This window comes from Fulmarus glacialis, unplaced genomic scaffold (genome assembly GCF_000690835.1).
Source record: "Fulmarus glacialis isolate BGI_N327 unplaced genomic scaffold, ASM69083v1 scaffold20473, whole genome shotgun sequence".
Lineage (NCBI taxonomy): Eukaryota > Metazoa > Chordata > Aves > Procellariiformes > Procellariidae > Fulmarus > Fulmarus glacialis.
In genome coordinates, this window is record NW_009202645.1 from 41,401 (window position 1) to 55,838 (window position 14,438).

Genomic DNA, 14,438 nt, shown 5'->3' on the forward strand with positions numbered 1-14,438 from the left:
TCTTGCTTGTTTGTGGTATCATTTATAAATGATGCTTAAAGAGAAGAAACCTTCCTGAGTGGTGCACTGTCCTCTGTAGAGTAAGCTCTTCTATAGTGGTACCCTCCTGGCTGCGTCCCATACCTGCATTCCCCGGCCTCCATCCCCAGCTCTTCTGCTCTGTCCCATTTCTGCTGCTCTCTGTAGCAGCTCAGCAGCAGGTTGCTGAGCCCAGTCTGCTTACAGGTCTCTCTCTTGCTCTTTGTGTGTTTCTGATGGATTTAGCTGCTGCTAAAAATTCCAGCGGGGGATACTCCTGCTGCCCGCAAGGCTCATAGGAAATACAATTTCCAGTCCTGTTGCAGGACTGTCACAGAAAAGCTGTGCATGGCAGAACATTTGAGCTGTGGTCTCAGTTCCTGTAGTCTGGAAGAGCTATTTTTGGCCTTTCAAGCATGGAGTCTGTATCTCAGGTCTAGAGTAAAGCAAGGAAAATAGATTTTTCTGAGCTGTGTGAACTAATCGTGAGTAATAAAAAATTCTGCGCAGTGTAGTCTAGTCATATTTTTACAGTGAATGCTGTATTAATAAATGCAACTGCTGCAATTCTCAGAACTTGGAAGTAAGAAACAGTGAGTTGTATATTGTAACTGTTGTGGATCTTGGGTTGTTATTGTGAGCTGTTGGAATGAATTAGGCATGTAAATGATGTGCCTTTGTTTCTGCTATAACAACTTGTATAAATGGCTTCTAAAGTCATCAGTTTCTCTTTCCGACAGTGGTTGTATTCAGGTTGGTGGGGGGTGGTTTTGGGGATTTTTTGTTTGTTTTTTTTTTAAATTGGGAAATGAGCAGGGCAAGCTGGTTTTCTTCAAGTTCAAATGGCCACAGTCTTGCAGACGTTGATTGGGAGGATATTTGAGTGTTATTGAAAATGTCACACGCAACTTTGATCGTTGCTTCTGTTATTTGACGTTACATTGTCCCACATCTTTTTCTAGAATTGCTTTTATATGCTGTTACTATGATGTATCAGATTTATTTCCATTTCAGTGATATGTTGCTAGAAATTGTTTCTATGCAAACCCTTTTTAATTCCTACATGAAATGGAATTACTAAAACGTGCTCACCAGTGGGCATTGCCAGAGATTCTTTTGTGGAAGCATATCAAGTCTATTGGCTTTATTCTTGCCTTTACTTTTTTTTTTTTTTTGTAACAAAGGTAATTTGTTCCTGAAAGAGATGATTTACTGGCAAATATACAAGTGGTATTAACTGATACTCAGCTTCAATGTTTACTACTTTAACTGTTTCTAGTAACACCTATATGTGTGTACAAATGTTTGTCCATCACAAATAGTGTAATAATTCACTCCTTAATTTCAAATTCCAGAGAGTTTTGAAGAGTTTGGCCTTTATCTGAAAGAAAGTACAATTAAAATCTGAATTTTTTTCGGTATTAATCCATTTTTATCATAAGAACCAAATAGGTGATTTTTATAAGGTAACTTCATTTTTTATAAGGTGAATGTGTTCCATCCCAAGCAATAGCGTAAGAGTAAATGAGACTGAATTTTGCAGTGTCTTTTTATGCTTATAGTTTTAAAGTAAATGTGTGTGCAAAAAATACTCATCAGGTATGTTCTGTAAATGATTTGTAGCTAATTCTAATCAATGGAGCAACATCATGGAAATGGTGTATTTAGTTGTATATTGGGGTCTACACTGGCTGGTGTTTCTGTTACCAGAACAGAGCCCTAGTAAGTGTTTTCATCTGGAAACATCGTATTACTAGTTACCGTGACAGATTCACCCTTGCTCATTTTCAGGTAATGTATGTTCAGGAGTGTTATGTGGTCGTGAACACATGTGATCAAAGTAACTCATACAAAGAATTTGTGCTGGCTATTTTATAAAAAACACACAAACATACATGATATTTCTTAATAAAGAGAGATGGAAATTTTACTTGCTTTAAATGCAATAGCCTGATGAGTAGAGTATGTATGTGACTGCTTCAGAAGCTAACTCTGTAGAAATTACACAAAGTCAGAAATTTGTCAGAGGCACCATTGGTTAAATATTAATAGGTCCTGCGCAAATTTGAACTATTTAAATTTAGCTTGGTTAGCAGAATAGCTTTTACTGACTACTTTTTTATACTTTTTTAATACTCTAAAGGTTATTTGAACTGTTGGTGCATGCATGCTCTCAAACTGCTAAATACTGCTAGCTTTCTATTGATACAGCTCCAGGTATTGCTTGCTGTAGGGCTTCTCAGTGATGCTAATTTACTGTTACAGCTAATATGAAGGATGTAGGATTGAGCTCCAAGACCAAAATTTACCTCTGTACAGGGGAGCAGTGCACAAGGCTGATATACTGTAGCTTTGCTCAAATCCTAATGGGAAATATGAGAGAATGTGATGCGTCTTGGTGGGTCCCTTTGCATTTAAATGGAATGCAGAAATAAGCACGATCAAGTCAGATATCTTGATTTGGAAATCTATAATAAAGTAATGTAGACCCGCTGGCTTTTTTCTTCCTCTTTCCACAGAGTGTTTTATGGCAGTGTTTAGCTATTAAAGTAGTAATAACCGTGATGGTTCACAGACCTAACTAAATTGAAGGACACACAGAGAAACATTGGGAAGATTTAAAACTCTAAATTTATTTAAAAAGTAATATGTATTTCAAAGGTATAACACTTTACTATTTTTACTATTAAAATTATTTGGGGATGGTGAAATACATTTAAAAGCTGAATATACCATTTAATGCCCAATATTGTATATCATGAGCACATTAATGTGGTTTGACTTTTGATCTAGCCAGAAATAGTAGAAATGATTGAAACGCAACATTTGCTTGTTTTGTATTTAGTGCTTTGTAAATAAGATGTAATAAAATTGTGGAATAAAAACTCCATCATCAGTCTTTAGTTTATATATTTCATTTTCTGTTGGTTATGTTTGTTACATTTTACTGTGTAATTTATGTACAAGTCAACATTGGTTTTTTGTTGCTGTATGTAGTTGGTGCTGTGACTTGTTTGTGCTCATCTCTGTTCTGTAGGCAACTTGCCACTCTCTACTGAATAAAGCTACCGTAAAAGAAAAAAAGGAAAACAAAAAATCAGTAAGTTTGGAGACCTTTTTATTAGCCATTTCTTTCAAAGCACAACAGAAATCTTTTGCTGTTTGTTCAAAACATCTTCACTTCAGCCTATTTGACCTCACTGTAAAATCATTCTACTAATTCTGGCACAAAATAGCTTTCATGTCAATTAACACTGGAATTAAGTTATATTTAAAATATTCTCTGTGTGCCTATTTGAGTAAACAAAAGACATTTTTAACATTACTGCTTAGTATTTAATACTCTGATTCTTCTACCCTTGCCACCATCTTCAAATTTAAAAAATGTGGAAGAAAAATGTTTTCTTCGGTTTTGGGGAAAATCTGAGTCCGTTTAGTTGTTTTAACACTCTGGCTGATAACTTGACTTCAGCTTGCATCCTGGGAGAAGAGCAATTAATATATAAGGGTTACTGAAAAGAAAAGATGCTTATATGACTTGTTTCTGATATATTTTCTTTTGTTTGCCTTGTGACTAAACAATAAAATTTAGCACTTGTATTGATTTATTGAGAAAAGCAGATTTCCCATTTTAAGTAACTTGCTGCGTGAAAGAGTTTAGATATGTATATTGTGATAGAGTGGTGTCATTAAAAGTTAAGACTTACCCTTTCTTTGACAGCGACCTCAAAATACAAAGTATGAATAAAACAGAGGCAGAATGGAAATACAGACTTTTATTAAATACTCCCTTATTTTTTGCTGTAACTGAGCAGAATAGTAATCATGTTTAAATGCAAAATCTCTGTGCAAACTAGTATTTTACAAGAGAACACTATCAGTAATTCCATCACAAGGTGACTGAATGAAGTTGGTACTGAACCAAAGTGATTCTTGGTATATTATGTATGTATTAATGGCTTTACCTGTTTTAAGAAGCATGATTTGAGATTGCACTGATTACGTTTTGCAGTATTTTAGTAAAATGGGGTTGGTTTGTTTATTTATTTTAACAATATAACTTAAAATACGAAGCTTGCTAATTTTACTTTGTGAAAAGGTAGAATCTGACTTGTTTTGATTAACCGTTGTTGCTCGTAAGAAAATATACATACAGATATTGAATCTTTATAGAACCACATGTAGCATATTTAAGAACTTTATTTTTGTCAGGGAGCTTTATCTTTAACTTTTCAAAGTCAAGTGAAAGATATCTAGAGAGTAGACTATCCTCTTAGTAATACATAGTTGATTTCCTAAAAAGAGAGGATATTTCTTTTTTCTTACAACATTTTCAGATTTTTTTTTTTTTGCTAGATAGCAAAGAAAATATTTTAAATCTGTAGTTCTTCTAGCAAATTTCTGCTAAGTGGTTTTGGAAAGTGTATGTATAGGCAGGGAAGTACACTGGCCACTCAGCTTTGGCTCATTCTGTCTTTCCTCCTTTGGGAAATCTGTTGAGATGTGATAGTTCTGAAGAGTATTTCTACAAATATCTCCTTCCCACAAATTTAAAATTACTCCTGAACTTTACAGCATAAGTCTTATTGCTGGAGAGGCTCTTGTGATCGATAGTGAGATTATAAATACACAAATAAAAGACCCACTCATTTAAAATGAATTACCTGTATTTGATGGGAAGATTGTGCACACCTGAGTACGAACATACGGCATTTGTCTGCTTTACTGTCAGTGGCAGGGTCCTGGAATTAAGTGGTCTATAACTCTGAAATATACCTTCTTATCTATCTAGCTATTGTAGCAAGTTCACCCTAGCAAGAAAGTTTGTACGAAAGCTGAAGTAAAGCTAGCTAGTGTCTGATAGCCCCCTTGCCCTTACTCGATTCCCTCTCGTTCCTGATTGTCCTATGATGCAAGACCTGTCAAGGCAAGAGAGTCCTACTCAGGTGTATTGAGCTTGATTGGTATGGAAAGAATGCTTAAAGTTGGATGACCATAAAAGGCTTTTCTCAGCTTGCTTTCCCTTTTCTTTAATGCAAAAATATTCTTTATAATTCTCAACTTCATAGGTTGTTAGTCAGCGATTTCCTCAGAACAGCATTGGAGCAGTTGGAAGTGCGATGTTCCTGCGGTTCATCAATCCTGCGATCGTCTCCCCTTATGAGGCAGGGATTTTAGATAAAAAGCCTCCACCAAGAATTGAAAGGGGATTGAAACTGATGTCAAAGGTGAATCAATAAATACTTTTATTTGGCCATATTGTATGTTCTACCTGTTCTGTTCTTCGACTAGTATGAGAAAATTCAGGTCAACTTGCGGTTTTTGTAGCAACCATCATGTTTATTTGAAGTGCGGTTTCCATACTATGTTTATACATCATGACGTTTTAATGTTACAGCTCACAGCCATGTAAGTATGGGGAACAGTCTGTATGCAAAGAAAACCCTTTGCCAAAATGGTGTATAAAATAACAGAATGCCTTCTGGCTCTTCACTTGGAACTTCTAACCTTATTTGAAAACAAACAAAGAAACCAATGTTACTTTGGGCACAGGGAGAATAATGGCAGCCAGATATTGATTAAGTTCATACTAGTGCTAAAGTAGTGATTTGTCCTATCTTTAATCTCATTTGGTGTTATTTCCTGTAAAAATTAAAAAAAGATTTAATGATGGTGTACAAATTCTGTGGCCTTGGCATATTATCCATTTTAAATGTTGAGAAATTATAGTTTTCTTTAAATAGGCATATGCTATTGCTTTTACATGTCTGTATAATTTCCAGAAGAAACAGTTAACATTTAATAAATGGTGGCTTTGAAAGATGATTTATTTTCCTGGTCTAAACCTGAATAAAGTTCATAAATAAGGGAAGTCGTTTTCTAGCATTTAAAAGTATGTGAAAGAAAATATTTTGAAAGTGAACATATTTTGAATTGATTGGCTTGTTGGCCTTTTTTTGTCTTGAGGTTTCACAAGAAGTTAAAATGAGTATTTCTGACAGTGAAGTTACACTGACTACTGTAACAGTTAATACATTAAACCTTTATGTGTCTTTACCATCTTCTCATTATTTAGATACTTCAGAGTATTGCCAACCATGTCCTTTTTACAAAAGAAGAACATATGCGGCCTTTTAATGATTTTGTAAAAAGCAATTTTGATGCAGCACGAAGGTAGGCCCTTTGGAAACTTGCACAAAGAGTCTGTGTCGTGTAAAGAGTAAGCAGAGAATGTTCTTACAGCCTTTTAATTTACATTGACTCTACTTGGCAGATTTCCCTTACACGCTTATGGTTATTCCTGGTTTTGAACTCTAGGTTTTTCCTTGATATTGCATCTGATTGCCCAGCTAGCGACACTGTCAATCACAGCCTGTCTTTCATCAGTGATGGCAATGTACTTGCTTTGCACCGGTTGCTGTGGAACAATCAGGAGAAAATTGGCCAGTACCTTTCCAGCAACAGGTAAGACTTCCGAAGTATTATGAAGAAGGGAGTTGCTGATGGGAAATGAATATTTGGAAATACTTTCAGATGCTTTTGTTGTTATTACTGAGAAGGGTATCATGGCTGAAAAATCTTACATTTGGAAACTTTTGCCTAATTGACAAGCCATTATTGGGAATATGCCTAACACCTTTGGTGCCCACTTTACTGCCAACCTTTTGTGCAAGTGTATAGTTGTCTTATCTTTTGTAAAAATTGTTCTACATGTAACAAACATTTTTCTTATTTCTTTGTTGAACCTTTTTTTTTTTTTTTTAAATTTTAAAAAAGAAAATCCAGCCTGTTCAAGGTAAGGAAGGGTAGTGGGCAAAAAAATAGGAATTGCTGAGTAAAGAAGGACTTTTCTTGTAAGTAATACGCTGTTTCTAGGGACCACAAGGCTGTTGGAAGACGACCTTTTGACAAGATGGCTACTCTTCTTGCCTATCTGGGTCCTCCTGAGCACAAACCCGTGGCAGATACCCACTGGTCCAGTTTAAATCTTACTAGTTCCAAATTTGAAGAATTTATGACAAGGTAATCAGATTATTGTGGAGGGGACACACATTGTGGGCTTCTAGACTTTGGCATGTGAGGCAATATAAGTAGTTACTCATTAAGACTCCAGCTTCGTTTTGAAGGGGAGTTTAAAAAGCTGGGTCTACATACACCTTTTAGGTTTCAAAGTAGATTTTAATTTCAAAAATTAAATTGAGAACTGGAGATGGCAGTAGCATTTGTGATTTAACAGAGATTCAAGATTGTGTCAACTTAATACTTTTGTTTAAAGATGCAAATAAAGAGGGTTTGGGATTTTAAAAAAAATTTTTTTTTTTTGAAAGGCAGTTGTGAAAAGTTGATGTCAATGTACTGCTTTTTAGGCATCAGGTACATGAAAAAGAGGAGTTCAAAGCACTGAAAACATTAAATATTTTCTACCAAGCTGGGACATCAAAAGCTGGCAATCCTGTTTTCTACTACATTGCTCGGCGGTAAGGAATCTTTCACCTTCCCTGTCTGAAATAAACATGTAAAAACAAAAGGGACACAAACTTTGTAACAGAGACCAATCTGAAAATAGCTTATTTGTCAACTTTTGCTGACAGTATTTTTTGAGTTGTATCCTAAATCAGAACTGTCATAGTTTTTTCCACCTGGGAGTATGTGAGTATCTGTGGGAAAAATACCTAAAATTTTAAATACATTTTATTAATTTTTCATTGTCTCAAGTAAACTACATCTACCCCACATTCCTGTTAGCCCTTTATCAGTGATTTTAGCATCTTCGTTTTCTGAAGTATAAGATGAGTAACAAGCTAAAACATGGGATAAAATTTCTCAAAATGGTCCTTGTATCCCATTTTAAAGAGTAATACAAGTATTTAGAAGTTTCATATATAGTCAAGACCATGATATTTCTTCAGTTTCACTATTATTTTCTAAGTGACAATAATACCATGTTTTTGGAAATGATCAAGATCTGTGGAAATATCACTGAAGTAATAAGAAAAGCAGTTGTTGACTTCTGAACTTTGCAGAAGACTGTGTTTTTCCAATAAGGCAAAATTTTGAAAGTTTTAAGTCTTCCCTACTCTGGAAGATAGTGATTCATAGCAATGAGTAGCATCTGCTGCAGTATTGAAGAATTTGGGAAGAATATCCCAAGATCAATATTAGTCAGTTTATTTATTATTAGTCAGTCACAATTCTCTCTCTTTTTAAAAAAAAAAAAAAAAGATTTAAATAAATTAGTTTTATTTAAATTAATGTTTGCAGTTGTAAAGCTACAACTAGAGTAAGAATATAACTGAAACTTGATATTTCAGTCTAGTTGTTAAGTAACTGCACTATAAAATCCATGGAGGACAGCACGTTCTAAACAGTTTCTATAGTAATTACGCTCATTACTAAAAGTCATTTTTAGTCTTTTTAAGAAAAGGAAAATCATTGTGCTTGCCACCAAGTGCAATCAAAGACAGAACTGTAAAGATAAGATTAGAGCTGTTGTACCTTTTCTCTGTGCTCTGTTGTTGGTGCCTTTGCTTTTGGTAATGGTGTTGCTGGTGAAGTGTTGGCTGGCAGCAGTGCGTTTTGGCACCGGCGGGGTGTGTGGTGGTGCTGCTGAGGTCTGTGAAGTTCTCACCAGCACTGGTCGCGGTAGTGAGAGTCCTCATGTCAGTGTGGCACTTACGGATGCTGGCAGGTCCTGTGTGGATGTTCCTGGTGGGATTATTGCCGATGCATTTTGTGCCAGTGGGGTTCTTGGTTTTGCTTCTGCTGCTATTGCCAATATGTTTTTGCTGGTGCTGCTGTGGTAGCTGAGTTCATGCTGATGGAGCTGTTTGTGGCATCAGTGCTGGCAGAGTTCATGTGGTTGCTTTGGCTCTTCCTGGTGCTTCTGTTGCTGGTGGGGTGCTTGTTTGTGATGCCAGTGGGGTGGCTGCTGCACCAGGGGGTGCTTGCTTATGGTACCCTTGCTGCTGATGTGCTTATCTGTGGCATGGTTAGGAAGGGTTGTGGTCCCTGGGGAGCTCTTGCTTGAGCTGCTTGTTGGGGTAAGGCTGGGAAGAGAACTTTTGATGGTGGTGCCAGTGTTGCTGTCCATGGTGTGCTCCTTGCTGGTAGTGGCACTGCTACTCGTGGTGCCAATGGTGGCAGTTTCATTGATGGTGCCACTTACGGCAAAAAGTATTGTCGTGATCTGAGGAGATGTCATCAGTGGTGAACCTTCTGCAGACCCTTTGAGTTCATGTAAGAACATGAAAACAAGCAGAGGAAACCACTTCTTTATCAGTATCTTCTGTTTGTATTCAACAATTTAAATAAATAATCAACACACATTTGCAAACAAGACATTCTTCAAATTTACACATTTCTAATGAAAATCATACCCAACAGGCATGTAAGATTTTTTTCAATTAATTAAAATCTTAGCTCCTTAATTTTATTAATTTTTATAGTATTTAATTGTTTTCAGTAGTGCTTTTTATTCTGCAGATTGAGTTACAAACTGACTTTCCTAGAAAATCTGTGCTCTGTTATACCATGTGACTTTTGTCATTTCCCCTCAGAATTTTTCAAAATTTCCAAATTTTCAAATAAGGAACAATTTTAATTATTAGAAGATTTTATTGTTTTACCACTGGATAATAAACATACCTTATTCCAAATTCAGGTTGGAGGCTAAAATAACGAGCAAGCTTTGAAGAACCTTTCCAAATATAACCTCTAACTTAGTAGTTGAATTCTGCTGCTCACATATGGTTTCCTAGCCAGGATGCAATTAGATGTCCAACAAATGAGTATATCTGTTCACATTTCTTTTATTATGTTTTTGATTTTCAGAGCAACAAACAAACAAAACTTCTGTTCAGTATCAATGTGGAAGGTAAAATAAATTTCAAAACTGTTTCCTTCTTCTGGAATTTTGTACAGGCATGCCAAAGGGTTTTTTCATGCTTTAAAAAAAAACAACACAAAACACTTGCTTTCAAGCTGGTAATGTAGGGAGGAAATGCTTACATTCTCTTAAATTTGTTGCTGTGAAAGTTCTCAAACACTTGCTTCGCTGCTAGCTCTTTTAGGAAGACTTTATGTGTAAGGCAGTCCAAAGGTGGAAGAAAAAAGAAAGCGTAATATGGCTGGTACCATTTGGAGACAACATTCGTGTGAATGAGAGTAAAGTGCCCATGCTTTTTGTCAGTTCTACGCTTAATGAATCTGTAAGCTTGTGCTAATCAAAGGAATACTAAATAACACAAAGAAAGTCATTACATAGAAGTAGGTAAGAAAACCAAATTTATCTGAACTTTTTTCCAATGATTTATAGCTCTGAAATAGAATCTATATGAGAGAACATTTATCTAAATCAGCCTTTCGCTTTCCCTTCCTTTTGCTTGGGAAATTGCCTTCCTTTAACTTGACCCCTTTTCTGCATTTTCAACACCCTTGACTCTTTGGATGGAGTGGAAGAAAACAAGATGAGTAGTACCACTTATCTTCTGTCCTAATTCTCTGTCTTTAAAAGCTGTACCACACTTCTCTGCCCTCCTCAAGGTCCTTGAGTCACCTTTAAGCCTATTGTATTGGCTGAAGTGGGCCTTTGTAAAATCTTATGTGAAACTTCAGTTTGCAGTATAAATGGCCATATAAGTTTCTAACAGTAATTAACTAGTATTAAATTAGGTTATTGTGTGTATGTTTCACGTTTTGCAACAAAATGGTTGAGAAGAGGGATAGCTTCTGGAAATTTTCCTTTTGGAATATTAGTGATCGTTGTTGAAACAAAACCAAAATCATTTGTTTTCAGTGAAACGTATATCTGCATATCTAGCATCTAATGCTGGTTTCTGCTTTTCAGAAAACATTGAACAGCATGTGACTTGTAGAGTGACTTTACTGGGATATCTGAATGTTCCATGTAATTCTGTACTAGGAACAGATTTATTGAATCTTAAGTTTGAGCATTGCATTTATTCTAGGCAGTAGAAAAACCATCAGTGGTGCTTTAAAGATTCAGAGAGGATACAGGGTTGACAGTAAAGTGAGTGTATACAGTGCCGAAACTGAAATTAGCTTGCCTGTTGTCTGTTTGTTTGTAAGTTCATTTTTTCCTAGAGATTCCTGACACTAAATCTGCACACAAAGTTTCAAAAGTTTAACTAAGGACACATTTTTTTAAATGCTGTATTATCTAGGGGGCTAACTCGTTGTGAACACTTAAAATTACATATCCTTGGATGATGATTTTTGCTAAAGTTGATTCCTGCTTAGGCTTAAAAAAGGATATGTACCCATGGACAGCACGTATCAGCTTAAATAAATGTTTTTCAAAAAGCATGCTGATTGATTTAGACAACATAACTTTATGCAGTTGAATGTCAGTAGATTTTGGAAGAATATATAATGTATTATGTTCAGACCCCTTCTAAACTAGTTGTACTGCTGTCACGAGAAAAGACTGATCGTGAAAATTCGGGAATAAAAATGGATGTTTGGAAACTCAATTTTTCTCCCAGTTGTTGTGTTTATTCACTGTTGTAATGGAGTAAGCTTGAAAAGTTGTCAGACTATTGCAAATTAGAAGGATCAGCTGGAGTCATTTTATCTGCCCACTCCCACCTGCATTTCCCTTCCTCCCCTCAATTCTGTCAAAGTAATTTCAGACACTGTTTTTCTGAGACTCATGCAAGTATATATCACGAGACAAAATATCTTCTCTTTAGGATAAAAAAGTAAAGTAGATTATATACTTTCAGGAATACTTCAACTTTCTAAGACACCTCGTTCTTTTCTATGGCAAACATTGGGGTGGTGGTGTTCCCCCCACATCTTTCATGAGTTATCTTGAATATACAACAACTTTAGTATTAATATATTAATATTAAAAGTGCTGTTGTATCCTTGCATGGTTAATTTTAGTATGAGTGAGCCTGTTTAAATGAGATGTCTTCTCCCTTTCTTCAGGTGAGATGTGTAGTGGACACAGGTAGATATTTGAAGAGAACTTGGAATGCTTGATAGCTTAATTTGAGGTAGGAGGATGGTATTTCAGTGTCTGCTTCCGTAAGTGTGGTAGCTTTTGCATGCTCAACAAAATGACTTAGTTGCAGTTTAATGAGAAAAGGAATGTTGACTAGTTCTCTTCAGAAGTAAACTGGTGTGTTTCACTCTGATCTGGATTGTTTTCCTTTGTAAGCCACTTTAGATGACAGCATTAGGAAGCCTTGTGGGAAAGGATTATTTGAAGCATCTGTGCTGAAGTGAACTCATGTGCTCTAGAAAAAAGGCATTCAACATCGGAGGTGCCATTGCTCCTGTAAGGAGGATTTTGCTGTAGTTAGACTGGGGGGGCACACACATGTGCTCCTGCTTGGTGTGGAGCTAATGGTTCATGAACCTGCTCGGCTAACTGACGGAAAGGGGTGTCCCTGAGGGAAGCCTGTGTGCTTTTTCTTTTTTTTTTCTCTTTTTTTTTCTTTTTTTTTCTTCTTTTCTAGCAAGATCCCAGATGTTTAAGCCCTTTCTATACACAAAGTTAGAAGAGAAGGTAGTCTTTTGAATTGTCTCTAAAAAATTGTCTGTGTTTGCTTGCCACATTTTTCTCCTCCAGTTTTTTCCGTTAGACACTGTCTTATTTCATGTCAAGTAAAATAAAATTCCTGCATTGTTATCCTGTCCTGTTCAGACAAGAAATTACAAATGCCAAGAATAGTGATGACCCATCTTCAAAAAGTTTACTGTGTCTGGCAGTGATCCAAGGCATCCTCATGTATTCTGTGAAGACTTGACATGCAGTGTTTTCTTCATTTACGGAGCAAGAAATGGTTATTTCATCTGTAAAGAAAGAATTTCTGGAAATAAATTGATACAAAAGTGTGCAACACATGCTTGCTAGGCCTAGATCACTTACCTACCTTTTCTTTAAAAGCAGAAAAATAAAATTATCCACACTTGGCTAACTTAATAGCAGTGTTGTATCTGAAAGGAAGTTAACAGGCATGGTGGTTATGACTTACTAATGAGTTCATGTGGAAGTGATCTCAGCAAAAATATGTTGTTGTTTAAATGCTACGAATTATGCATAAGGGCTATTCATGAGAACTATGAGATTTTGTGACCGATATCTTCATGCCCTTTACTTGCAAATAATTCAACTTTTTCTGCTTGCTTCCTTATCTGAGAAAGTATATGATCATTAACATCATTAAATACTGATTGTGATTTGGGTATGCGATATTCCTTGGAAAAAGGTGCCAGCTCAGTGGGTGACTGTTTGTACACAGATGTTTGAGACTAAACCTTTCCAAGTCTGGACAAGCCAGTAATGGGCCCTAATAACACTAGTATGTAAATAATAAAGGAGGAAGCCAATTGTTTATCGTGTCAGTAGCTACTGAGTGTAGCTGTAGTAATCACAGTGGTGGTCTGTTAGTCATGTATATTGAAATTTGGCTGTGAAACATGTCCACAAGAGAATTTGCCTGTTGAGACAATAGATGTAAAAATTGAAAAAGGACAACATTAAATAGAAAGCACTGCAAAGTACTTTTTAATTATCAGCTTACTAGTAGCTAATCACACAATGAGATAACACAACTTTAGAAAAAAAAGACAAATATTTCATCTGCTGACTTGCCCAAAATAAGTTATGTCATCTTCATCTTTCTCAACCTTCTTGTATTAATTAGTAGCTGTTCAGACAGTATAAAATTCCTAGAATGGGAACTTTTTAGTTCTGCGTATCTCACTACTATGTATGTAATTCCGTTTACATCACTGTGAAACTTTAGAATACCTATTCTGTGTGTAACTCTGCATTTTAAGTTGTTGTATTTGGCGAAGTAGTACAGATAGCTGTGACCTTTTATTTAGTAACTGATGCCTAAGTATTGCTGAATTCGGCAGAAGGGAGTGGATGACTAAAAATAAAGCTTGAACATCAGACAATAGTGGAAGTGAATCCTCTTTCATAACCGGCCATCTGAAAGATACTTGGAGGCAAGTGTTTGTGAAAGTTTGCCGTGGTGTTTTTCTAATGCTGCTTCATGATCTGTGTGCCCCACCCAGCTGATGGGTTCAAAAGTCAGCAAACTGTCTGCTGTTGAATTGTGCTTTTTGGGGTCAAAAGAGACTGTAAATACAAATGAGCTCCAGAATGGCCTCTGATCTCTTGCAGATCTACTGTTCTTAAGTCTTAGAAGAATGGAGATGATTTCCTTAGTTTTGTGATACTGAGCTCTACAGAAATTCTGAAGTTTTAATCATTGACTGAGTTACCTGGCAGTTTAACAATCTGAAAAGTTGTCTTCAATAACATAGCTTTATAAACTGGGTCCCAGGGATTTTTGAATGAACACAAACTTCAGGTCCTCAAAGGAAGATGAAAAATCACTGCTAAACCACAGTGATCATGGTACAAGTCAGATATGCAT

General features: G+C 36.0%; 1 protein-coding gene across 1 annotated transcript in view; it reads left to right on the forward strand.

Annotated features, from left to right (window-relative positions):
• NF1 (neurofibromin 1) overlaps positions 1 to 14,438 on the forward strand; it is a gene marked incomplete at both ends in the record, with an annotated part of 82,066 nt that overhangs the window by 31,903 nt on the left and 35,725 nt on the right. Inside the window, 6 exons of the mRNA XM_009574374.1 lie at positions 3,056 to 3,118; positions 5,088 to 5,246; positions 6,095 to 6,192; positions 6,337 to 6,483; positions 6,895 to 7,041; positions 7,386 to 7,496. Coding sequence (XP_009572669.1) covers positions 3,056 to 3,118; positions 5,088 to 5,246; positions 6,095 to 6,192; positions 6,337 to 6,483; positions 6,895 to 7,041; positions 7,386 to 7,496 — 725 coding nt within the window. The remainder of the gene's footprint in view (positions 1 to 3,055; positions 3,119 to 5,087; positions 5,247 to 6,094; positions 6,193 to 6,336; positions 6,484 to 6,894; positions 7,042 to 7,385; positions 7,497 to 14,438) is intronic.